The following is a 23,923-nucleotide window of genomic DNA, read 5'->3' on the forward strand; positions in this document are numbered from 1 at the left end:
TTTATTTGGGCCTGTATTTCATTTATTTATCATTTCATTCATTTATCAGGTTTTGGATGTGCAGCATCATACAGCTGCCACGTGGAAAAGATGGAACAAATGGGAAATATTTTATCTAACTGTGTTTTTTACTTTGTTTTTAGCCAGAGCCACCGCCCACAAACAAGTGGCAGCTGGATAACTGGTTGAACAAAGTTAATTCCCATAAAGTGTCACCAGCTTCTTCCGTGGACAGCAATATCCCTTCTTCCCAAGGCTACAAGAAAGAGGGACGGGATCAGGGTACGGGGAGTGGGTACACTGAGCAAGGTGGATCCAAGGACTCCATTTCTTCTACACCAGGGAGAGATTCCAAACCCACCCAGAAGGGCTCGGAGAGCAGTCGTGGGAGGCAGAAATCACCTGCCCAGAGCGACAGCTCGACTCAGAGGAGGACTGTAGGGAAAAAACAGCCCAAGAAAGCAGAAAAGACATCTGTGGAAGAGCCCAGAGGAGGTCTTAAAATAGAAAGTGAAACCCCAGTAGACATGGCAACAAACATCCCTTCAAACAGGCACAAGGCAGCCACCAAAGGCTCCAGGAAACCCAATATAAAGAAGGAGCCCAAGTCTTCCCCTCGACCTACAACAGAGAAAAAGAAATACAAGGCTTCGAGCAAATCTGCCCAGAAATCCAGGGAATTCATCGAAACAGATACCTCATCCTCTGATTCAGATGAAAATGAGAGTCTGCCTCCTTCCTCACAAACACCCAAATACTCTGAGAGCAATAGGACTCCTGTTAAATCTTCCATGGAGGAGGATGACAGCTTTTTCCGGCAAAGAATGTTCTCTCCTATGGAAGAGAAAGAGCTTCTGTCCCCACTGAGTGATCCTGATGAAAGGTACCCACTCATTGTGAAGATTGACCTGAGCCTCTTATCCAGGATACCAGGGAAGCCTTACAAGGACCCCGAGGCAGCCAAGGCTGAGAAGAAGAGCGCCCCGGAGAAGCACGCCCGCGAGGCCCAGAAAGTGCCCTCGGACAAGAGCTCCACCAAAGGCAAGAGGAAACACAAACAGGTGAGCCCTGCTGAGCCCTCTGGGGACAGCTCCCTGTCCTCTCAGCCCTCGGAGCCCTGGCTAGCCCAGAGTGCAGGTGACAGCTCAGGGCAGGGACTGAGCTGGGCAGGGGTGGCTTTGCTGCCGTGTGTAGATGCCCTGGATCATCCCTGTGCTGGGACAGGAGACTGCTGGGATTTTCTTGCAGAAACACCTGTGGGAGTGTCAGCACTGTAGCCAGAGCTCAGGGAGATCCTGTGCCTCTGAGCTCTGCATCCAGCCCTCTGCTGCCTCCCTGGAACCAGCCCCTGGTGCTCTGCAGGCCAGCTCAGGCAGCTGAGCCAATGGGAAATCCACCTGGGAAAAAGCCCCAAAGCCAGTTTTCAGCTGGATCAGCTCCCTGAGCCATGGAAATGCCCACTGCCAGGATAAGGGATGGGGCAGGACTGGGCCTGGGGCATGGCAGCAGCAGCAAACATCTCAGGTGCTGCTTTACTGGGAGCAGGATCATCTCTCTGTGAGAATACTGAATATTTCCCAAAAGCATTTCATCTTTTCAGCCAGAAGTAAGAATGGCTGGGGGGGCAGTGCAATGGCAGGAGTCAGTGGGGGAGCTGAACAGAAGGGATACTCTTGGAGGGGGGAATGTGAGAAGTCAATGCTGGTGTAATTTTAAACCACTTTTTGAAAGCTCAGCACAGGGACCCTGTATAAAGGGCAAAGCTGGAGCTGTCAGCTGGACTCAGTGATCCAGGGAGTCTGGTTTCCAGGAGTGTAGGGCTATGAGGCCCTGGGGCAGGGATTCAGAAATCCCTGTGCTGCTCTGGATGTCCCTCTGAAAACTCCATTTTACCATGTCCAAGGGATCTGACAGGGTTGGAGACTTTGTTGACATCTGCAACCCCAGGATTGTAGCAGATCATTCCCAGAGTCACTTGGTTTGACTTGAGGAGATGGATCATCCCAGTTACACCAGTTTCCTACTGGGCAACCAAAGTGAACTGGATCCCTGGCTGAATTCAGTGTGTGCAGGAGCCCTGACATGTAGCTGCAAACAGATTTATCCTGTTCTGTTCCTCACTGAGGTTCCTGTTTTCTCTGGCATGAGAAATGAGCTGCTTTTGTAAAAAGGGAATAACTCTGCCCACTACAGTGAACAATTACTTTTGCAGGTGTTGCTGTGTAACTCCTGATGTTCCTGGGAATGCACTCACACATTCCAGTGGGTCTGAATTCCCTGACTTCTCTCTTTGGCCAGTTTTGCCTTTAAGCACACATTTGGAATTTTACAGTATTAAAGATCTATGCTCTCACACCCAAACCACAAAGCTTTGGTGAGACCAGTTAGGCTCAGGCTTTATCCCAGGAAACAGTGGTGGTTAAATGTTGTGAAGCCTCAGGCTGCTCTGCTGCTTCCTGAGAGGATGGGAACCTGGGTGAGGCAAGGACAGAACCCCTTTCCCCACCCTGCAGTTTAAGTTTGTGCTCCAAACCCAGTTGCCACCACTTGATTTTCTAATTTCCTGGGTTTTCTTGATCACAATTCTCAGGTGGCAGCATCAGTAACCAAACTGGGGTTTGCTGCCAGATGATTTATTCTGTGAGGCCCCATTTCCCTCTTACTCACTGGATTGATCCCTCCAGTGCTCAGTGAAAACATTCTTAGAAATTTACCTTCAGGACCCTGTGATCTGAGGATTAAATTGATATCAATACTTAGTCTTCAGCATCTCTGAGCTGACTTTAATAGACTGATTAGATTTTTACCCTTTCCTGGCATTTCTCAGACACCTCTTTAGACCCCACCACATCAAATCTGTCTCCTGATCTTGCCAGAGCCTTTGGCAGATTTTCCTGAGATTTCATGGCTGTAATTTATCTCTGCTGACATGAACAACTTGGCTGTTGCTGCTTTTATCAGGTTGTAATTTAGCAGCCAGACTGGGATTTTCATTCTGTCCCAATACCAGGGCCTGGTAAGGATTTGTAAGTATGAGGATGGGCTGTGGTTTTGGGGTCTGTAGTAACTGTGAAACACCTGCTCAGTGCTGTCTCTGTGTGAAATACTCCACTCTCAGGGATGTGTAAATGTGGATCTTTGCTGGATGTTTTTCTCGTTTGCTTTGCTCAGAACGAGGATGAAAACAGAGCCAGTGAAAGCAAGAAAACGAAACTGGAAGAAAAAGCTCCCTCAGGACACAAGAATTCCAGCAGCAGGGAGTGAGTATCTCTGCTCTTCCTGCTCTGAGGGCCAGGGTGCCTGTGGACAGAATGGTGCTCATCTTCCCCCTCTTCTCCTCACTCCCACCCCAAGTTTTCCTCAAATAATTGGTAAAATTTCATTTTTTCTTACCCTTCAAACAAATTTACTTCAGAGCTTCTACAAGCAATTGGTGGGAATGAATTTCCATCCCCAAAAACATTGGCCAAGGACAGTTGTGCTCCTTAACAAAATGAGGTGACCCCTCTTGTGAAGGGAATATTTCCTTCCTGGTTTTCTGTGATGCACAGTGGGACTTGGGTTTGGTCTAGAAATCAAAATCTGTGCTTTTAAATTAACCCCATCTGGTAATTCTCTGTTTAGTAAGTTTTGAAGTGGGAATAAACTGCTGGCTTTCTTTGGGAAGCTGATGGCATTGAGCTTTGGATCCATGGATTTACCTCCCATCCCCTTGGTTTGTCAGTGCAAGAAAGGTGTGATCCCAAAGCAAAGTAGTACAGAATGAGCAGATCAGTCCCATTGTTTAATATGTTATTTCTGGATTCCCCATGCTTTTTGCAGCACCTGTTTTGCCTTTATTTGGTTGATTTCTTGGTCAGTATTAATCCACAGGAGAGATGAAGTTTTTTTCCACTGCATTTTGAAACTTCTGTTTCAGTTCAGGCAATGAAAACTGCTATAATTGTGTCATGGAAAATACTCCTGTCCAGTGAGCAATTGCCAAATTACAGAGGTGGGAGAAGCTGCAGCAGTTTGGATGCTACAGCTTTTGTTTGCCCCTTCTGAATGAAACAGTGTCTTACTATTTGTTAGGAAACAGCTGTAGAATGAAAGGAGAGTTTGATTTTTACCTGATACTTGATTTTTTTCTGTTGTTGGCCTGACTGCCAGTGGAGTACTCTAAAGGACATTTAATTAAATGAAATATGATTTTTCCAGAAATAATGTGTAAAAATATTGATGGTGGGAGGGCAGGAATAGCCAGCAGCATTCCTCAGCAGCCAAGTGAGAGTGTCCTGAAAGGCTGTGCTGGGGAAGTTTCCCATTCCCTGGCTTCCAGGGCTTTATCTGGAGCATCTTTCCCTGGAGCTGTTGGTTGGCTGGTGTGCACAGACAGCCTGGCGCTGGCACTGGCTCCCACTGCTGGGATTTGGGCTGGTTTTTGGACAGAACTGGTGCAGGGGTGGGGTTTTATGGCTCAAACTTGTCTGGCTTTGCCTGTGCTTTCAGGTCAGAACAAATAAAATGGTGAAAACAAGTTCAATCTGGCTTTGGAGAAACCTACTCACTGAGAGGATTATTCTGCTTTTCTCCAAAGCTGGGACTGACAGTAAAAATCTTGGGGGGAAAAAAGGTGTTTAGTTAGAGATTTAAAAATCAGACTTTTGTGTGTTGTTTTTGCTTGTTTTGTTTTGTTTGTTGGTTGGTTTGGTTTTTTGTTTTTTTTTTTTTTTTTGTTAAGGAAGAAACCCAAACCCTGAATTTGTTCCTCTTTTCCAGGTCTTCAAAGCCAAGTGCTGTTAAAGAGAAGGATTTGCTGCCCTCCCCTGCTGCCCCAGCCCTGCAGAAGGATTCCAAGCAGGAACACAGCTCCAGGAAGAGAACAGTCAGTCAGTCCTCATCCCTAAAATCCAGCAGCAACCCAGGCAAGGAGGGCAGCAGTGGCAGCAAGAGCAGCTCCTCTTCCAAGCAGAAGAAGACTGAGGGGAAAGGGTCCAGCAGTGCCAAGGAAGCCAAGGTAAAGGGCTGGTTCTGACCCTGCCTCCTGGGTTTTGTTTAGTTTGATCTAAACAACCATTTCCAGTTCAGTTCAAACCTCACTGGTGTGGGATGTGCATTGTTTCCTGTCATAGAGCTCAAGTGCCTTGGAAGGCCATAAATGAGAAGACACCTTGGAGAGGTCCTGGAGCATGAATGCTTATCCTGCCAGATTCCTGTGTTGCTAGAGGAATGGGTTCAGTCACCCCTGTGACTGGTGCTGCCTGGTCATTGTTTAGGTGGTTAACAAGAACATCACTAGAAAGCTGGAAATGGAACTGGGAGGCTGCTCTGGTCTCCTCAGAGTAGATACAGAGCTTGTCCTGGTTTCAGAGGACAGCAGGAGCTCACTCCATGCTCACTGCTGGCATGGGAAGCTCTGGCTCTCATTTTATGAAATTGTAGAAAGATTATTTCAACTCCAGCTCAGCAATTTACAGAGCTCTCCATGGCTGGAGGGGAGAAAACATTGTTATGGAGATGGTGCAGAAAATGGTTTGTAAGAGATTGAGGTTGGGAAGACAGATGTGATGAAATTTAAAAATATGAAAGTCCCCCAGCCAGCTAGTAATTTGTGATATGTTTGTTGTTTTATACTCAGGTGTGCTTACTCATGTCTTCCTCAAAGGAAGTAATTACTCCTGTGTGAGTTTTTCAAGGCAAAGGCATTCAGAGAGAGTATTGTTGATAGAAATCCTCCAAATCCTCCTCATCTCTGTTAGAGTAGAAAAGCAGGATTTAGAAGCAGTGACAGGTGAGATGGAGGGAGGGATTTCCTGACCCTGGTGTGTCTGGAAAGCTTTGGCTGCACCCTCCCCTCTGCAGGAGCCCCAGCCCAGCCCTGTGGGAGCATCCTGGGAGCTGAGCTATTCCCAGAGCTCCTGCAGCCTGTCCTTCCTGGATGGAATGGGGAAGCCAGGGGGAAATTTATACAACAGATGCTCTTCTTGTAATCGTGGCATGGATTTCCCCTCCAGGAAAAGATCCTGAACAATTCCTCCAGCTGCCCTCCTGCCTCTGCTCAGGCCACGGAAAGTGTGAAGTCGAGGAGAGCAAAGCTTGTTTTTGATGATAGGTAAGGACAGAAAATTCCCTTTCCCTCTGGGGGGCTCTGGATCTCGAGCACAGGCAGCTCCCATGGAGCAGAGCTGGCATTTTGCTCCACAGAAGATGTTGCACACAAGCTCTTTGTCAAAAAAAAACACCTTGAAAAGAAAGTAAAACAAATATTTCACCATCTTGTGCAGACTTGAGGTTTCAGTTGCACTTGAGGTTTCAGGTGTCAGCTTGCTCTGAAAGCACTTCTTTAAATTCACTTTACAGATGAAATTATGTTTGCACCAAATGTAAAATAACTTTCTGCTTAAGTACTTGCTTGCAATATTGTTGGAATTACCTGAAACTACAGAATTAACTTGAAACTACTCTTAGCAATTTTATCATAGGAGTTAGCTAATTTGACAGAATCCTTTAAACAGTTTTAGTGTACTGTAGCTTGAGTTAGAGTGGGGCAAGCCCTGAAATGTGGCAGTGTCAAGGAGCTGCAGCTACAACAGGCAGTGCCAACGGGTGCCTCCAGTCCCTCAGTCCGTGTCCTCTCTTGCAGGACTTACTCAGCTGATCACTATTTGCAGGAAGCAAAGAAGCTGAAACACAATGCAGACGCTTTGGTGAGTGGCTCTGCAGTGCCCCCCCAGAGTGTGCCCCGATGCTGGGGCTGCTTTGCTGCCCCTGCCATGCTCCTGCCCCTGGGCTGGCACTCCGTGGCACCTGGCTGCTCTGGTGGCTGAGCTGTTGTCCCTCTGCAGTCGGACAGGTTCGAGAAGGCCGTGTACTACCTGGATGCTGTCGTGTCCTTCATCGAGTGTGGGAATGCTTTGGAGAAAAATGCTCAGGAATCCAAGTCCCCGTTCCCTATGTATTCAGAAACTGTGGAATTAATCAAGTAAGCTTTGCAGAGCTCCTGCAGGGGCAGGTGGGTGGGGAGAGCTCTGGAGATCAGAGCTTTGAGGTGTGCAGAGGTTTTGCCCCCAGTTTTTGAGATCTGTTGTCATTCCCAGTAACACTGGAGCAGTGACCAGTTCCTTCCAGTTGTTGGGGTTTAAAGCATTTCCAGGAAGGGGGAGGTGATTGCTGCTGAGGCTTTGAGTCCCTCTACAGTGAGTTACCCACAAGGAGCAGAATTATTCTGGTTACTGCTGAGTCAATGCTTCATTTGGGGCTGAGAGATGTTCCTAAAACAGTGGGGACAGCTGAAACTGGAAATTGATGAGAACATGAGTTTTGTGAATGATAACTGAAGGTGGGTTTTGTTTTGGGGCTGATTTGCCTTCCTCTGCAGGTACACTATGAAACTGAAGAATTACTTGGCCCCGGATGCGACGGCTGCAGACAAAAGGCTGGCAGTGCTTTGGTGAGTGTGCTGGGACTTCCTGCAGTGCCCTCCTGCATTCCACATCTGTAACCTACACAAAATGCTGCTTTGCACTGAGCTCTGGGGTGTTCCTGAGCCAAGCACTGGAGATTTCCACGTGGCTGTACACAAGCATTCATCTGTGTCTGATGGCTGTAGATGGGGACGCTGCCAGCAAGGGCCAAGGCTTTGCCTCATTGCAGGGAGAGAGCAGGAGGTGCCTCCTGAGCTCTGAGCCAGGGATAGATCACACCTGGACTGGCTCTGGGGGCTGGCAGGAGCCCTGAGGCTCAGGGAGTGGCTGCAGGGGGTGTGGAGGACCAGAGGTTCAGGGGAGAGCAGGGGGCAGGCCCTGGCAGGGGCTCAGGGTGTGCTGGCACAGGTGAGCAGTGAACAAACCCCTTGCCTGAACTGGGTGCTGCCTCCCAAGCCCAGCAGCAGCACTGAGAGTTCAGTTCCAGCTCGAGGCACACGGAGCTGTTCCAGTTCTGAATTCCCTTCAGAATTTCAAGGTGGTTGTGGATTTTCTGGTTGAGTTACAACTTGAGAGCTGAGTTGGCAGAGAGAACATCAAGACCACAGCTATTAGATTTTTGAAATTCACTGAGTTGAGATAAACCTGACTTGAATTGTGACTGATTTGTCCTGTCTTTGGGCAGCCTTCGTTGCCAAGCTCTGCTGTACCTGAGGCTTTTCAAACTGAAAAAGGAAAGTGCATTGAAATACTCCAAAACTCTGACTGAACACCTGAAGGTAATTGCATCTGTATTTTCTGAACATTAAAACCTAATGGTGTGGGAGCTCTGCATCACTTCAAGTTCCCAAATCCAGTTTCAGACTGCTGCATGTGAACACCTGTTTAGAACTGGACTTGAAGATCTATTAAACCTAGGCAGAGCTTTAATAGCCACAACCCTGCTGGTCCTGGCATGACAACTCTGTTAGTTTGATCTTCTTTAATACATGTAGTAGGCTTCAAGGAGAAGGTTGTTTGCAGTGGGATGTTGGCTGGGTTTTGGGAAATTACCTGTGAATTTATCTAAGTTTCTGTGCAGCTGATTCTGAAGCTTGCAGCTCTCAGTGCTGAGAGGAAACAGGCTCAATCACATACCCAGTCTCTCAGATTTGGGATATCTTTAATTGTTCACTGCCAGTGATAACAGATTCTTTCTGTTAAAGGGCTGAAAAAAACTAAAGTGTTCCCCGAAGTAGCAATGGACTAATACTTGTTTGTTTTGCTAAAATAACCCCTTAATTTGTGTCTTGGCCATCAGTAAAAAAGGGTATTTCCCTAAATTACAGGTTACTGTGGTATTATTGAGAACATTACTTCAAAGTACAACTGCAAAAAAAGAACTTGGTTAAAGGAACCAATTAAACACAGAGATAAAATGTAACTAGTGAAGTATAAGTACAACTCAGGTGAAATGTCTTTTTTCCCCCCACAGAATTGCTACAATAATTCTCAAGCACCATCACCTGGTATGGGAAGGTGAGTGGTAAAAGCTGTTACTTCTATTTCTTAACTTAAAGAAGGTTTTCTCCATTTCCTGTGTGCCAGGGGGCTTGGGGAGCAGCTTTTGGGGTGGTTATTTGAAGGGTGTGGATTTGGATCCATTTTTTGTGTAATTATCAGAGTGGAGGGAGATGCTGCAGCTCTGCAGGGTTTGTCAGGCTAAAATAGGAGCAGTGTGACACTAACCCACAAACCATTTATCCCAGGGAGTTTTGGTGTTTAATTTAATGCTTCTCCCCCAAACAAGAGCTTTGTTAGTGCTGCAAGGCCAGAGGTCACCAGCACTTGCAGGATTCTCTGTTCCATAGTTTAGTAATTACTTCTGCTCTTTTAAACCCAATAATGAACCTTTGATAAATTATTCCATGAGTTTAAGGGTGGAGGCACTTCAGATTTCCATTGTGTTATCTGCAGTAACGTTATACAGTGCAATATTCTGGCAGTGAAGTTACCAGGTAGCTGTAATTTTTTTGTTCTTACTCTTTAAGGTTCATTTAAACAATGAATTAAAGATTTTATTGAATGAGATGCTGAGGTTTGGTGATGAGGTTTTGTAAGCTATAAATGATTATTGGAGGATCCTCAGCAGTTCCCAGCTCGAGATTTCCATTTGTTGTAGGGCAAATCCTGATTTTTGGTGTGTAAAGTGGGAGTGTTTTCCCATCCCACACCCCGAGCGTGGGCAGAGGGATCTTAGGGGACATCTCAGAGCATGGTGTGTCTAAAGCTGGTGCATTTCTGCCTTTCCATCTTCCCTTCTGGGTGAGCAGCAAACCTGTTGGGATGCCATCTCCAGTCTCTCCAAAGCTGTCTCCAGGGAATTCAGGAAATTACTCTTCCGGGGCAGCCAACCCTTCAGGGAGCGGGTCCTCGGTGACGATCCCGCAGCGCATCCATCAGATGGCTGCCAGCTACGTCCAGGTCACCTCCAACTTCCTCTATGCCACTGAAATCTGGGAACAAGCAGAGCAGCTCTCGAGAGAACAGAAAGGTAAGGGCTGCCTCGGGGGGATGGAAACCTCCAGAGGGGCTGGAACACTGCCAGGCTTTGATTCCGTTGATGGAGCCCTGGGTGCTGAACCTCTGCAAAATCAGGGGGAAAGTGACACCTTGGGTTGCAGAGATACCCCAGGCTGGGTGTTGTGGTTGTCAAGGTGGTGTTGGAGTTGTGACATAAAAATCTTTGTTGTGTTTCCTGTGAAATGTTCAGTGTAGGAAGAGGAACTTGGTGCATTTCCCTTTCTGAAATTCTTTAGTAAAGACTTCTTAAGGAAGTTTGGCATAGTTTAATTCTTTTCAACTAGTGAAATACAAGTTTCAGGGGAAGACCAAGAAGTTTGGCAATGGTTTAGTCGTTTCCAAGCAGTCTTGTGCAGAAGAGCAAAGACAGGGATTAGGAATGACCTTTCTCCTTGACTCCCCACTCCCCCACCCCTCCTCATTCCCTTTCTCTCCCCGCCAGCGATGGCTGCTGGGACCTGGGGTTGGGTGTGGTTACCAAGCGTGCTCCTTTAATGTGTGTTTGTGCTGTTGCAGAGTTCTTTGCAGAACTGGACAAGGTGATGGGGCCCCTGGTGTTTAACACGAGCATCATGACGGAGCTGGTGCGTTACACGCGGCAGGGCCTGCACTGGCTGCGCCTGGACGCCAAGTGAGGAGCCCAGCCCAGCCCAGCCCCTCTGCAGCTGCCTCTGATTCCTCTCCACAACACTGTGTCATGTCAATAAGGAAGACTGCCATAACACATTGCTTAGTTGACACTAAGAGCAAGGAATGCTTTCCCATGTCTCCCATCCTCATTTGTGTTTTGTGTTTAACCCCAAATCAGCTGGTTCATGGACTTCTCCAGTACTCCCGGTTTAAGTTATTTAAATATTTGAAAATTTGCTACGTAAAAGTTGTAGTTTTGCTGATCTGTCATGGATAGATCATTGGGATTCCAGTCACAATACACGAATAGTCAGTTTAAATCCTATTTATTTTAATTTTTTTTAATTTTAATTTTGAAAAGCCCCCTTTGGGGCTGGTTTTAGCTATTTCTTCTTCCCTAAATTTCCCCTTTTGAGTACTTAGAAATTAAACCTAGACACTTTATTTAAGTACTTTGTGAGCTTTGTTACTCTGTAATGTCTTGTGGTGGTAGAGCCTGTAAAAGGAACTAGGGTTGATAGGTTCTAACGAGTAGGGACACCATACTTCTCATGCCTAATGCCTATGAGTCGACTAATAAATGACAACTACAGATTTATTATTGCAGAATTTGTACTAAATAGAAAAGTTCCAGATATTCTTCTACGTATTGAGATACTTCATTTAAATGAATTATAAAGAAATTTATATGGAAAAATATTTAGCTGGATCTGCCTTGGATTGTTTCCCAGGCAGCTTCAAGCCATCGATTAACACTATAACAATCACAAAACATTACAGTAATTTGCATTTAATGTAACGTCCAGGCAACGGTGTAGGAATGACCTTCAGTTTGATGGGTGCGATGCAAACAGGAAAGGCTTTGGAAAAGGACAATCTCATGCTTTTTTTGCATCTCTTCATTTCAAATACCTTTTGTTTCCGTGCTTGTCACTTTTTGACAGTTACGAAATTGGGGAACTTTGTGGTTCCAAACCCAAGAGTAGCTCAGTTCCTACCAGAATGGTCATTTGCATCTTTTCCATGGACTGAGAAACCAGGAATCTTTAGTAGAACTCTAGGTCCATTTTGTCCTCTTAGGGTCTGCTGGGTGATGGACACTACAGGCTGGCCGTGCAGCAGCCGCCGTGGGGTGGGAGCAGAGCTGCTCCTGCAGGAAGCACTGCTGTTCTGTGCAGGATGGATGGCAAACTTGGCTTTACCCCGTGCTAATGAAGGTCCCGTTCATGTCACGTAACGTCCACTCCCGAGGGGGCTGCTGGGTGCCACGGAGGGGTGGTGGAGCTGCAGGTGGCCCCTCTCCGAGTGCAAACCAAAGTACCTTTCCACGTGAGGTGCTTGTCTGAGTTAAAGGTTTCAAATGCTACTGCTTTCAGTATTGCTTAGTGCCCCCAACATGTCTGGTGTGCCTTATGCCTTACTTTTAGATGAAGATTTTATGAACTGTTTACAAGATGTTTTACAGCAGGACCAGGTATACTGTATGCAGTGGTCTTCTGCAGTACTTGGGTAAAATTCCATTTCCTTTTTCAAAGTCCCGGTGTCTGTCACACAAACTGACTCATCGTGGTGGTCTCCTTCCCCAGAGTCCAACTCTGAATCCTTTGGAGTGAGATTGTGGAATGCTGCTTTGTTTTCTCTCCCATTGAACCCTTTATTCTGTACCAGATATGAACGTGCATGTTCAGGAAAATTATTGCACTAAATTTTTTTGTGTAGGTGTAGTTAAGTGCCAAAATCACGGCAACCTCGAGAGAAGGAATAGAATTCTACGCTCCTTAGTACTGCAGTATGTCCTATGGGCTTTAAGAGTTTAGAAGTTTTGCAAATTAGTAACCTACTACAAGGTAGCTGCATCTTCGTAGAGCTTCCTTTGCGTCCCAGCGTGTTTTGTACTTCCAGAAAAGCTTTGCTACGTCCGGATTGATAAACGGGGAACAGACCTGGGGCTCTCCCTGACTCGACTCTTCAGGTCTGTCGGAGCATCCTTTTTATGGAATCACTGTGCAAGGTCACCTTTCTGTTAGTCTTTGCTGTTGGAGACAGAACTCTGTACCCTCAAACTCCCCGCCGTGGGCATGGGACACTGTCAGCTGTGTTTCCTTTCCTCCTCTGAAGTGCCTCGCACACCTCTGACGCTGAGAAATCCCTTGGTAGAAGTTGCATTCGTGGGTGGGTTTGTGTGTAGTGCTGCACTAGCCAGCGTGGCTGTTCTTGGCTTGCTCCTTTGTGCACAGTCACCATTGCTGTCAGCAGGAATGGTGTCACCTCGGGGAATTTTTTCTTCCTTAACTAGAGTCCCACAAATAACTTTTGGTGTCACGCGAAATCGGCCCCTTGAAAACGCATCGCTTATCCCTAGAGCAGTGGATCTTAGAAATTGGCTTCAAACAACCAGAAGGCTTTTTTAGCATCATGTCAAAATGTGGACCTGAGCTGGTTGGAAGTGTCCCAGCTGAAGGGTGAGCTCCTTGGTGGCCTATCCTCTGGAGTGCTGTCCCGGGCGTTGTGTCCGTGCGGGGGATCCAGGGGCCTTGGGGATGGATAGGAAATGCCTTGTGCAGCTGGGGCTGGTGCAAACAGATCAGTTCAAACCTTACGGTTCCAAAAGCATATCTTAATTTGGGATTGACCCTTGTTTCCAAGACGAAAGTTCTGTACTTGATCAGATTTTTATAGCCAAAAAAAAAGCAATTAAGTCCTAGGCTTCCATCCCTCTGCCAAAGCAGGAGGGCTCTGTCCCTGAACCAGGCAGCTCCCAGCACCACAGGGGGAGTGCAGGTCACAGGAGTGACTAAGGAGGGACTCCCCAATCCTGGCTTCCCAAATGATTCCCTGGACAGGGAATATGGATCAATACATATCAATGCTGTAATTTTAATTCCCTTGCTGATCGTGGCCCCAGTTGGTGAATCTTAAAAATGGCTCAATCAGACTAGGCTTGCTCAGCTATCTGTGCTGTTTGACTTTGCTCTCAGACTTGCAGGTTCCAGGTGATAAAGGTGCAAACCATTTATAATTCCAAACAAATCTTCAGGACCCCAGAGTAAACCAGCCCAAGAGTTTTGTTTTGATTTGAATCTCAGCCATAAAGCAGAGCAGACGGATGGCTCTCCTTGGCTTCGATGGCAGTATGCAATTTGTATTGTATGTGTCTTTTAATATATATGTATATATATATGACTCAGTCTGTCCAAAGTATATGTTATACTTGTTTTTAGATTATGGTGCAACTGACTATATTGATATATTATTTATTGAGTGCTGAGTCACCATCTTATTGGTGATAAATATTGCATATTATCCAGGAGTGCAATGTATATTCCTTTAGATTGCTGAGGCTTGATTGCTGTGGTAACAAAAAATGCCCTGAAATGTATTTATGAATGGCCCCAACACACACAGAGTCAGAATTTATGGGAATGATGTAGCACTTGCCTGGGGCAAGTAAAATAAAGCCGTAGGCAGAGAATTGTGGAGTTTGCCCAAAAGGCAAACTGCTGGAGAGAGAGAGAAACTACCTTTGCTGTATTTAATGTCATTTTCTGAACAGATCTTTGCTGTCACTGCAGTGTTTCCATTGAGGCAGATCCACAAGGGCCTGAGCAAGTCAAGTTTGAATTACCCATTGGGGAGTAAACAACTTCCAAATTCTTACCTTCACGACAAATCCTTGGGTCAGGGTTGAAACTTCTCCCTGTGCTGTGTCAGTGTTCTGGAAAACCCCTGTTCCGAGCAGTGAGGTCAGTGCTGGGCATCCTGAAGGACAGAGAGGAGCCAGAGCTTTGCTCGCCAACTCACCCAGATCCAGAGCTGTTCCAGGAGGGGCTTCCCGGGCAGGAAGTGGCAGTGGGATCCTGCTGTGTCCCAGCTTTGGGGCTGTGGTGCCCCTGGGGAGGGAAGGGCTCCCGGGCTGGGCTCTCCCGGGCAGCTCGGGCTCAGCCCTGGCTGCTCTGGAGCAGCTCCAGCTGCTGTGGCAGCTCCCAGGGAGCTGGGCTTGGTGTGGCCGTGCCTCCCCTGCTTCCATTCCAGCTGGGAGCTGAGTTCTGTGGCTGTGTGAGCTGGGCTTGGTGTGGCCATGCCTCCCCTGCTTCCATTCCAGCTGGGAGCTGAGTTCTGTGGCTGTGTGAGCTGGGCTTGGTGTGGCTGTGCCTCCCCTGGTTCCACTCCAGCTGGGAGCTGAGTTCTGTGGCTGTGTGAGCTGGGCTTGGTGTGGCTGTGCCTCCCCTGGTTCCACTCCAGCTGGGAGCTGAGTTCTGTGGCTGTGTGAGCTGGGCTTGGTGTGGCTGTGCCTCCCCTGGTTCCACTCCAGCTGGGAGCTGAGTTCTGTGGCTGTGTGAGCTGGGCTTGGTGTGGCCATGCCTCCCCTGGTTTCACTCCACCTGGGAGCTGAATCCCCCCTGGGTGGCTGTGTGCCCCTTCTGGGGCAGCCTGCCCCAGTCCCCAGCCCTGTCCCAGCACCGGCTCCTGGTGCTGCCTTGGCATTCCACATCCCAAACTCTACTCCAAGGACCAGGCATGACTTTCCAAGCACAGTTCCTGACATTTGTATCTGGTCCCCCTTTTAAATTGTTTTAAAAAAATTTTGTATATGGAGGATAAAGTGCTTATATATTTATTAAAAATCCTTTATCTTATTTGAAATTATTATTTGGTGAAGAAGGGGTTTTTCTTTTGGGGGAGGGCTGGGGAGGGGAGGTAACTTTTAACCTGTCACTTATAAATGAAGCCCTGATTAATCCTTCAGAAAGGTACTATTAGTAACTAATGGGATGTCTCTGTTTTATGCTTTGTACATGACAAGTCCATGTGTTACATTTTGTTTTCTATCAAAAGATTTGGGCATCTGTCTTCAACCAAAACCAGAAAAAATAGAAACAAACTGTGATTTTATTTGTTGCAATACATTTGAAATTTCAAAGGGTACTTTGGGGCTCAAAATTAGGATTTCTAAGTCAGTATGTGCATTTCACGTAATAAAGCTGTTAATGGTGAGCAAAGTATTATATACTAACTAGATTTTTTCCACATCTGTATAGTATATTCTATGTATTTTGTGGTATTGAGATTATAGAAAGTTTAGTGTCTGAAACATGCGTTTAATGTGTATTTTTAAACAAATTTATGGCAATTAAAATATTTGGAGAAAAGGGTATCACATTTCAATTTGTAAAGATCTTTTTAACTACTGTGTCATTAAAATGCTTTGTACAATGCAAAACTGTAACTGGAGAAACTAAGTTTAATAAATATCAAATAGATTTTCTGTATTAAACTTCCAACCCCCTGTGCTTGTATGTTTTGTGGGGCCTTCTCCTCCCTGGAAGTGCATTTTTAGGCAGAATTTTCTTTCGTTGATCCTATTGCTCTGTGAAACAAAAGAAAAGTAGCACATCCAGTGTGTGTGTCCAGACTTGCTGATATTTGTTTTTGTCTTTCAGCCTCCAAGTCGACATCCAGCTCATCAAACCAGCATTTTGATCAATTCATTTTAAGACAGGAGAGAAGGTCAGTGGCAAAAGTCAGTCTAGGACATGTATTTAAGTAAATTTTATTAGAAGTAATTAAAAGTAAATAGTTCTCATTCCACTTACTGCTGGATGTATTTAGGATATTGGAATTGCTATCAGTATTATCAGTTTGGCTCCCTTCTTCCAGCAGGCCTTTATCAGAGGGCTGATAAGAGCCAGATTGGGAGGGGATGGGGTCTGATCTACTTGATGCTCTTGCCAGGGGGAAGGATAAATGTCCAAAGTCTGGGATAAATGTCCAAAGTCTGGCTGGAACTGAGCCCCAGCTCTGCTCACCATCCACTTTGCTCAAGATACAAGGAAAACCAAGCTGCTTTGCTGAATATATATTTTAATTCACACCTTCAAATAAATAATAGGAAACATTACAAAAAAAAAAAAACAAACGAGCAGGAGATGCAGAGCCCTTTTATTGAGCTTGGCCAGAGGCCTCCAGAGGCGTGGCTGGGGAGGAGGTGCTCTCGAGCTCCTTGAAGTCCTTCCATCAGCACATGTGACAGAAATATTAAATACTCTGCCTGCTCGAGGCCCTTGCAGCTCCTGAGCAGTCCATAAATACATCCCAAGTGTGTGGAGCATGGTCAGCAGTAACAGTGCAGGCTGTGCTTGGTGCCAGCTCATGCCGAGGCCGTGGAGAGGAGGCAGCGGTTTTTCCTGGGGGGAGAAAAACCATCATGAGGCACTGAGGGCTGGGGCTGCCCTGCCAGGGGTCCCAGGTACGTCTGTGTGCCCCTGTGCCAGCAGTGCTGGGTTCAGGCATTCTGTATTTCCCCTCAGCTACTCAGTCTTGATTCATGTTTTGGTCTTTGCTTTCCATCAGAATTCCAAACATAGCATAGCAGCCCAACCACCCTGTCCTATTTACTTACTTGTCCTGATAATTTATAATATAAAATAAGCTTATTTATAATAATATTCATTAATAATGGAATATACATATAGTATATTGTCTCTATATTATTAGATATTATATATACTATACTATATATAGGATATAATATTTGTTAATAATAGGATGTACTTACCTGTTTCTGCTTTTTACATATAGTAGAAAATGACTTTTCTATCTTATTTCTGAGTGCTGGTGTATGTGTACAGCAAGTGCTATACAAAATCACCTTTCAGTCTTTAATTAATAATTTTAACTAATCAATTTCTATGTAGTTGGACAATTTGCTCATGCCTAATGAGAACTAAATAGCTTTTGATATTGTAGTTGCTTTTTAAACGATGAGCTTAAATAATCACCTCAAAGTGATTAATTTAGGGTAAGATATCAATACAGGCCTTTTCACTTTTCATTAGTACATCCTCTAGAAGGAAGGATTAATGGGAAGGTCTATAAATTGCCCAAAAGCTGTCTGGAGCCCTTTGTTCTCTTTGCCCAGCCGGGTTATTTGGGGTTGCAGTGAAAGGACTGGGGCTGGCACTCGGGAGACCTGGACTCTGCTCTGTTTGTTCTGCTTACTAAAGAGTCTGAGGCTGTTACCCCATCCCCATTCCTGGTATCTTTTTTATGCACAGACCGACCTCTGGATCCCTCCTGGAGGAGCCCAGGTGGGAGTTGCTGCTCGCGGCAGTGCTGAGTGTGCTTACCTGCAGAGCATGGTGAGGCACTCGCTGTTGTCCCTGCACGAGGCCCCGATGGGTCTCAGGGACACTCCTCTCCAGAAGGGCGTCATGCGCCGCTGCCGGGCACTGCGGGGCTGGGCCTGGGGCTGCCTCGGGGACAGGGACACGCTGTGGCTCTGAAACAGAGCAGGGTGACCGTCAGCACACGTGGCAGCTGCAGCGCTCCCTGTTCTGCTGCTGAGGTCAACAGTCTTCATTTTAAGTGAAGCTTAACTTGAAATCTCTCTGGTTTGCAGATCGAAGCACCCTCTGGGTAAAGCACGGCTTGCAGCCCGACCCCAAAGAAATATCTACCCAAATTAGTGATGGTTTTCATCTTCTTGGGAGTGAAGGCAGAATCACTGGCTGAGCTATGGCTCAGAGTAGCCCAGTATTCACTAGGCAGTAACTCTACATTTTTATGATGCAGAATCCTGTAAAAAGCCCTGCTGTCACGTCTTAACTCCTGCCAGTTGTCCATCCAAATCATGACAGCTTTTATGGTCTGCCTGTCCTTTGAATTAGCCCTTTAAGTAGTTTATTTCAGTATGGTCTCAGTTTACCTGGCTGAGCAGCAGTGAGCAGAGCAGAAGGGCTGCCATCACTTTCCACCAGTGCATCTTCCCAGCGAGAGCTGTCACTTGGAGCAGCTGTGGGCAGAGGAGGCACAAAGAGCTCCAGTCAGGACTTCCCAGACTGTCAGCTACATTTTTATAGACTTCATTCTCTTATCGTTGCATCAGCTGCCAGATATTACAGGAGCAAAGTTCGCTTTGGAGCAAGAGGGAATTGCTAAGTCTACATCTGCTGCAGTGATCTGGTTCAAGGCCTGTCTCGAGCTAATGATTTACTCCCCTCCCGCTTGTACTTTGTCTGGTCAGTTGTGCTGACCCCTTGTGCCAGCTGTTCCTTTTTTTAAAGCCCTCCTAAGATGTTACCAGAACTCCATGGTCTATTTGTAAGCAAAAGGGGGGCTGGCCCAAGTTATTGTGGTCAAGATCAAAAGCCTAATTTAACTTCTGTAGCTCTGAGTTAGCCAACCAGGGGTAAGGGTTGTCTTACCAAGCTGATGTGGAGCAGAGAATTGTGCTTTTGATTTGTTTCTCATTCTTGGTACATGAATGAGCCATAAGGAAGTTGCTTAACCTTTATTTCCAGGCACACAGTGCTCAAAAAGCAGGTGTAACACTTTCCAGCTGGGTTTGGGAATGCAAAATATGTGATAACTCACAGAGCTCTTCCCCCAGGAATCCCAAGGTGTCAAAGATAATCATCTCTAGGTAGATAATGGAAGAGGCTGCTCAGGGCTTGTCTGGAGCTGAGGAGCTCCGTGTGCAGACTGTTTTCATGGATGAGCCATCTCTGCCCCAAGCTGTGTCACTCACCATCAGGCTTCCAGAAGTGCCAGCAGCTCCCACGGGCATGGAGGGGCTCATTGTCATTGAGAGGAAAATTCAGTTTTTCCATTGTGGAGTGAGATTGCAGCAGCAGAGAAAGGTGTGAACACAGCTGGTACCTCTCATCTCCTCTCCCCTCTGCCTACACACTTGAGCCTGTCCCAGTGTCTCGTGGCTCCTCACCTGTGGGATCTTGTGGATCTTGTTGGATGGGGCTTGGAGCAACCTGGGCCAGTGAAGGGTGGGGGGAACTGCAAGAGCTTTAAGGGCCTTCCCAACCCAAAGCACGCTGTGGTTCTGTCTGGCACCCACATCTGTCAGGTCAAGACATCTGAGATTGCAGAGTGATATAGAGAATTCCAATCTCTGTCACTCTGTGCAGGTTTTGGAACACACTGTTTGAATTCAAGTAAATACTTTATAAAGTAATAAGTGTGTAATGAACTGTTTTAGCTGAATTTTAAATACAGATCTGGATGTCACAGGCTCTATTTCTCTGATTGCTTAATATGAAGGCACAAGTGCCAGCGTGGAGGGCAAGTGACTTAGATTAAGATAATGCTGCGATGTCAGATGATTACCCCTTAGCCCAAATTTCCCTGGGATGAAAAGAAAAACCTTCCCAGCACAGTGTACAATCACTATTTGATCATTCCCATCATAGGATGGTTCTTACACACCTTCCTCTGCCCTACTTGTTTTGCTTCTTTGGGAGGAGGAAGCAAAATTTTTATTATTTCACCTTCTTGGATCTTAAGAAGGAAAGGAAATGGGACAGTAAATCATGGCAGACAAGTAGCTGAACTTAAAAAGTTTACTTTATATTTGGGTGGGAGTTTTTCCCATGGAGTCCTTCCTTTTCATGTAACTGGGTTCTGCTGTTTCATGTAACTAATTTCTGCTGTTTCCATCAGGCCCTAGTGCAGAACACAAAGGAGGACAAGCAGCAGGAGCAGGAGCCCTGACAACTTCCATGAAGCACAGGGTTTGGAAAAGCAGCACAGCCCTCTGTAAGTCATTGTCTCTCAGCTTTTCTGGCTGGGGAAGGCTGGTACTTTGTGATGATAGATCAGAATTGTTGTCTGACCCTCTGGGTCACTAATAGCATCAGACTGTCCCTCTGAGGCAGCAAACTGCTCTGTGCAAGAAACTGGGGGAAAAAAGAGTACAACTGAGCTGGTCCTTTCCATGCCCTCAATTCCCACAGGCCAGTAAGACCCCACAGCAGAGATGTGAGAAAAGAAACACAAAATGTTGCTCTGTTGCCACTTCTAATAATTGCCCAAAGGAGAACAGAAATAAATGAGTGAAAACTTCTCTGAAATGCCCATGGGTTGGACTCCCACTGCCACAGGGCTGGCAGGAGCCATCCCAGCTGGGAATGGGGCCTGCATCTGAGGTGTAGGGGTTGGCAGGGCAGGATTGGGATAGCTGGGAAAGTTTGGGGTGGGTGGGCAGGGTCACAGGACGGCAGGGCAGGGTCAGGATGGGGAAGGGACAGGGGAGGGCAGGGCAGGGTAGCAGCTGTCTGCTGGAGGAGCAGCTCGGTGCTGACCCTGTCCCTCCATGCTGACCCTGCCCGGGGCCGGTGCGTGGCCGCGGTGCCGCTGCCCCTCTGTTTGCATTAGTCTGGCCCCTGGGCCAGGCACAGTTCAGCTGTGAGCAGGAGCAGGGAGCTCGTGAGAACCCTGGGCAGCTGCTGGGACAGCACACGGTGACAGAGCTGCTGAGGCACAGGGGCTGGCACTGAGGCCACCCAGCTCTGCGGCTCTCGGAGGCGCTGTGAGCAGGACACCACGTTCTGAATGAAACATCTCGGGGAGAGGGACTTTTATACAGGCACAGTGACATGGGGGGATGGCTCAGACTGCCAGAGGCAGGGTTAGATGGGATATTGGGAATTGTTCCCTGGGAGGCCCTGACACACATTTCCCAGAGAAGCTGTGGCTGCCCCTGGATCCCTGCAAGTGCCCAAGGCCAGGGCTTGGAGCAGCCTGGGATAGTGGAAGGTGTCCCTGTCCACGGCAGGGGTGGCACTGGATGGGCTTTGAGGTCTCTTCTGGGATAAATCTGCCTCTATACATCTCTGCCAGCTCACAGCTACAGCAGCCAGTTTGTTGTCTCCCCACTTGCTTAAACTGCCTAGAAAATAACAGCGACCCAAAATGCAGTTACGCACAGAATATTTTTGGGACAACTTGGGAACACTGGCTGATTGATTTTATTGCTATTTATGCCAACCTCAGGCTGTGCTTGGAGGAAGCACAAGAGGCTGAGATCTGTCTCACGTGCTATGATCCCCAAAATACTCCAGCACTGAGCTGTAAAAATTGCATCACTCCAGCTTCCTGAAGTGAGAGCCTGAGCATCATTGTCTTCCTGACAGCCCAGTCCTGAGCACGCAGGGAAACGTCATTCCTGCCCTGCAGATAAGATAAACTCCCAGGACAGCTCCAGGAATAGCACAGCAGGAACACCAACGTGTTGTTCTGCATGGGGTGGGAGCTGGAGGCAGTCAGTGGAACACTGGGAGGAAAAAGTTAGGATAAAGGAACCAGACAGGTGTTCTGAGCTTCCAACAGTGAAGGTGTTTCTATACTCAGAGACACAGGGTGAATTTGTCACCCTGTGTCAACTTTATTACCAGCAGCTGATTTTTAATCATCTTCAGGCATTAAACAGTCTTGCTTCTCCTGGCAGTTTTAAAGAAGGTTCTGATGCAGCCTCTTACGACTGATCAGATATCAGTGTAGTTAATTACCCAATTAACATTAGCATAACTAGGTAATTAGAATCATAGGATCAGAGAACAGCCCAGGTTGGAAGGGACCTTGGCAGATCAGCTGGTGCAGGCATCTGTGGGAAGGCAGCCCAGAGGAGGTTACCTGGCACCCCGTCCAGTCACCTCCTGAAACCGCCAGGCTGTTCCAGGGACGGATTGTTCTCACTGGAAAAAATTCCTTTGTTACACAGAATGAAACCTCTCCTGGTGCAGCCTGTACCTGTTCCCCTTCATCTTCTGCCCGGGGCTCCTGTGAAGAGCGAGCCTCCAGCCAGAGGTCAGGGTCCATCCCAAATCCCAAGCCACCAGCCAGCCCATCCAGCTTTAATCGATACCAAACCAGGGAGTGTTTGTTGTTCACAGATCTCAAGGCTGGAGGAAAACCAGTGGCCAGTGATGGGAAAAATAAAGGGGACAAGGAACAATTTCAAACCAGCCCCTGCTGCACTTTATACTGAGGAATATATATTCCTGTTTTCAAAGAAACAGGAATTACGAAGGCTGGAAGTGCTCTAAGATAAAACATCCGAGCACATGGAACTTCAGCCTGATTATCTGCCTGTACAGAGAGAACCAGACAAGGGATTTGATGCTCCTCACCTCAAACAGCTCAAGACACGGATTTCACACAGAGTCATGGGGCAAAGTTACAGTTTATTAGCCAAGGCTTATCTCCCTGTTAATCCCCTCCGGCCATGGGAACAAGCACAGCAGGTCCCCGGGGAGCTCCGGAGCCACGTGGGCACTGCTCGTGGTCACTGGTCACTGCTCCTGGTCACTGGTCGTGCTCGTAGTCAGCTGGGTTCTTCCTCTTGAGCCGCTCGAACTCCTGCGTCCCCCAGGAATAAATGAGGTAACCGAGGGCCAGGGCTGGTAGGGACAGAGAACAGGCACGGTCAGGGGACACCACAGTGAGGGGACACTGCCAGAAAGGGACACTCTCCATAAAAGGGCAGTGGAATGAGGGAACACTGCTCTAAGGGAATAATGCAGTGAGGGGACACTGCAGTAAGGGGGCATTCACAATAAAGTGGCATACGATGCAGTGACGGGACACCTACAAAAGGACACTGCAGGGAGGGGACACTGGAATAGGGGATTTCACCACCCGGGGACACTGGGAGAACGGAATATTCACAATATGGGGACACCGCAGTGAGGGGACACTGCACCGCGCACAGCACCTACCTCCTGCGACACAACGACATCCCACAACCCCCACCCTGCCCCGGTGCTTCCCCTCCCCAAATTTACACTACGAAGGAGGTGAAAAAAAGAGGGAATTCCCCCCCTGTACTCACGGGGCACCACCTTCAACACCTGGGAGGCGAAGCGGCGGCCCACGTTGGGGACGCTGTGGGACAGGACATTGGGGAAGGCTTGCTGCTCGAAGGGCGACAGGCTGTAGGAGATGACATGGCGCACCCGCGCCAGGTTCCCGAAGTGCTTCCCCATGGCCGCGGTGTCCCCTCGGTCACAGCGCAATGGCCGCCGCTTCCCCCGGAACTGCCTCGGCGAGGCCTTCCGGGGCACCGCTTTCCGTTGGTAATAAACGGTAGAGGCGGTGAAATACGTGTGTGATAAATCACAGTTACACTAAAGTGTGTTTTTAACAGGCGGTTTGTAATAAATGATGTGCGCCATAAACCGGCCCTGCCCTGAGGGGGGGGGGTGTCACGCGAGGCACCTGCGCCGTGAGGGGCGGGGGGGGCGGTGCCTCAGAGCGGGAAACCGCCCGAAATAAATAATGGAGAAAAACCACTTTTGTGTGGCGATTGTGGAGCTCCGATGGAAAATAAATAACGGTCTGAGGGAAAACCCACTTTTGTGTGGCGATTGTGGAGCTCCGATGGAAAATAAATAACTGTCTGAGGAAAAACCCACTTTTGTGAGGCGATTGTGGAGCTCCCATGAAAAATAAATAACAGTCTGAGGAAAAACCCACTTTTGTGTGGCGATTGTGGAGCTCCGATGGAAAATAAATAACGGTCTGAGGAAAAAACC

The 23,923-nt window shown here is 47.5% G+C and overlaps 3 protein-coding genes across 3 annotated transcripts in view; 1 reads left to right on the forward strand and 2 right to left on the reverse strand.

Moving 5' to 3' along the window:
- The window catches only part of AFF4 (ALF transcription elongation factor 4), a 47,377-nt gene extending 31,497 nt beyond the window's left edge, over positions 1-15,880 (forward strand). The window contains exons 12-22 of the mRNA XM_059860504.1: positions 144-1,061; positions 3,172-3,260; positions 4,762-4,999; positions 5,997-6,094; positions 6,626-6,689; positions 6,828-6,964; positions 7,361-7,432; positions 8,092-8,185; positions 8,881-8,924; positions 9,719-9,939; positions 10,485-15,880. Coding sequence (XP_059716487.1) covers positions 144-1,061; positions 3,172-3,260; positions 4,762-4,999; positions 5,997-6,094; positions 6,626-6,689; positions 6,828-6,964; positions 7,361-7,432; positions 8,092-8,185; positions 8,881-8,924; positions 9,719-9,939; positions 10,485-10,603 — 2,094 coding nt within the window. The 3' untranslated portion in view covers positions 10,604-15,880. The remainder of the gene's footprint in view (positions 1-143; positions 1,062-3,171; positions 3,261-4,761; positions 5,000-5,996; positions 6,095-6,625; positions 6,690-6,827; positions 6,965-7,360; positions 7,433-8,091; positions 8,186-8,880; positions 8,925-9,718; positions 9,940-10,484) is intronic.
- An 815-nt stretch (positions 15,881-16,695) lies between these two features.
- Positions 16,696-18,421, reverse strand: LEAP2 (liver enriched antimicrobial peptide 2). Its single transcript, XM_059860510.1, has 3 exons — positions 18,304-18,421; positions 17,726-17,877; positions 16,696-16,783 (listed from the first exon to the last, which is right to left on the reverse strand). Exons 1-3 carry the CDS (start codon positions 18,358-18,360, stop codon positions 16,747-16,749), a joined length of 246 nt encoding a protein of 81 aa, XP_059716493.1. The 5' UTR covers positions 18,361-18,421; the 3' UTR covers positions 16,696-16,746.
- Positions 18,422-22,553: 4,132 nt separating this feature from the next.
- Positions 22,554-23,442, reverse strand: LOC132334437 (cytochrome b-c1 complex subunit 8). Its single transcript, XM_059860509.1, has 2 exons — positions 23,221-23,442; positions 22,554-22,789 (listed from the first exon to the last, which is right to left on the reverse strand). The coding sequence occupies exons 1-2, from the start codon at positions 23,372-23,374 to the stop codon at positions 22,695-22,697; spliced, it is 249 nt and encodes an 82-aa protein (XP_059716492.1). The 5' UTR covers positions 23,375-23,442; the 3' UTR covers positions 22,554-22,694.
- Positions 23,443-23,923: the final 481 nt, after the last annotated feature.

Source organism: Haemorhous mexicanus, chromosome 15 (assembly GCF_027477595.1).
Source record: "Haemorhous mexicanus isolate bHaeMex1 chromosome 15, bHaeMex1.pri, whole genome shotgun sequence".
NCBI lineage: Eukaryota > Metazoa > Chordata > Aves > Passeriformes > Fringillidae > Haemorhous > Haemorhous mexicanus.

What these genes read in the sequence shown, in the direction of transcription:
- LEAP2 (XM_059860510.1), bottom strand. Translation starts at nt 18,360, where the DNA reads ATGCACTGGTGGAAAGTGATGGCAGCCCTTCTGCTCTGCTCACTGCTG. An exon ending in GCTCACTGCTGCTCAGCCAG is followed by an intron (nt 17,878 to 18,303) that starts GTAAACTGAGAC and finishes GCTCTGTTTCAG; the next exon opens with AGCCACAGCGTGTCCCTGTC. An exon ending in TGCCTCACCATGCTCTGCAG is followed by an intron (nt 16,784 to 17,725) that starts GTAAGCACACTC and finishes TTCTCCCCCCAG; the next exon opens with GAAAAACCGCTGCCTCCTCT.
- LOC132334437 (XM_059860509.1), bottom strand. Translation starts at nt 23,374, where the DNA reads ATGGGGAAGCACTTCGGGAACCTGGCGCGGGTGCGCCATGTCATCTCC. An exon ending in GGTGTTGAAGGTGGTGCCCC is followed by an intron (nt 22,790 to 23,220) that starts GTGAGTACAGGG and finishes TGTCCCTACCAG; the next exon opens with CCCTGGCCCTCGGTTACCTC.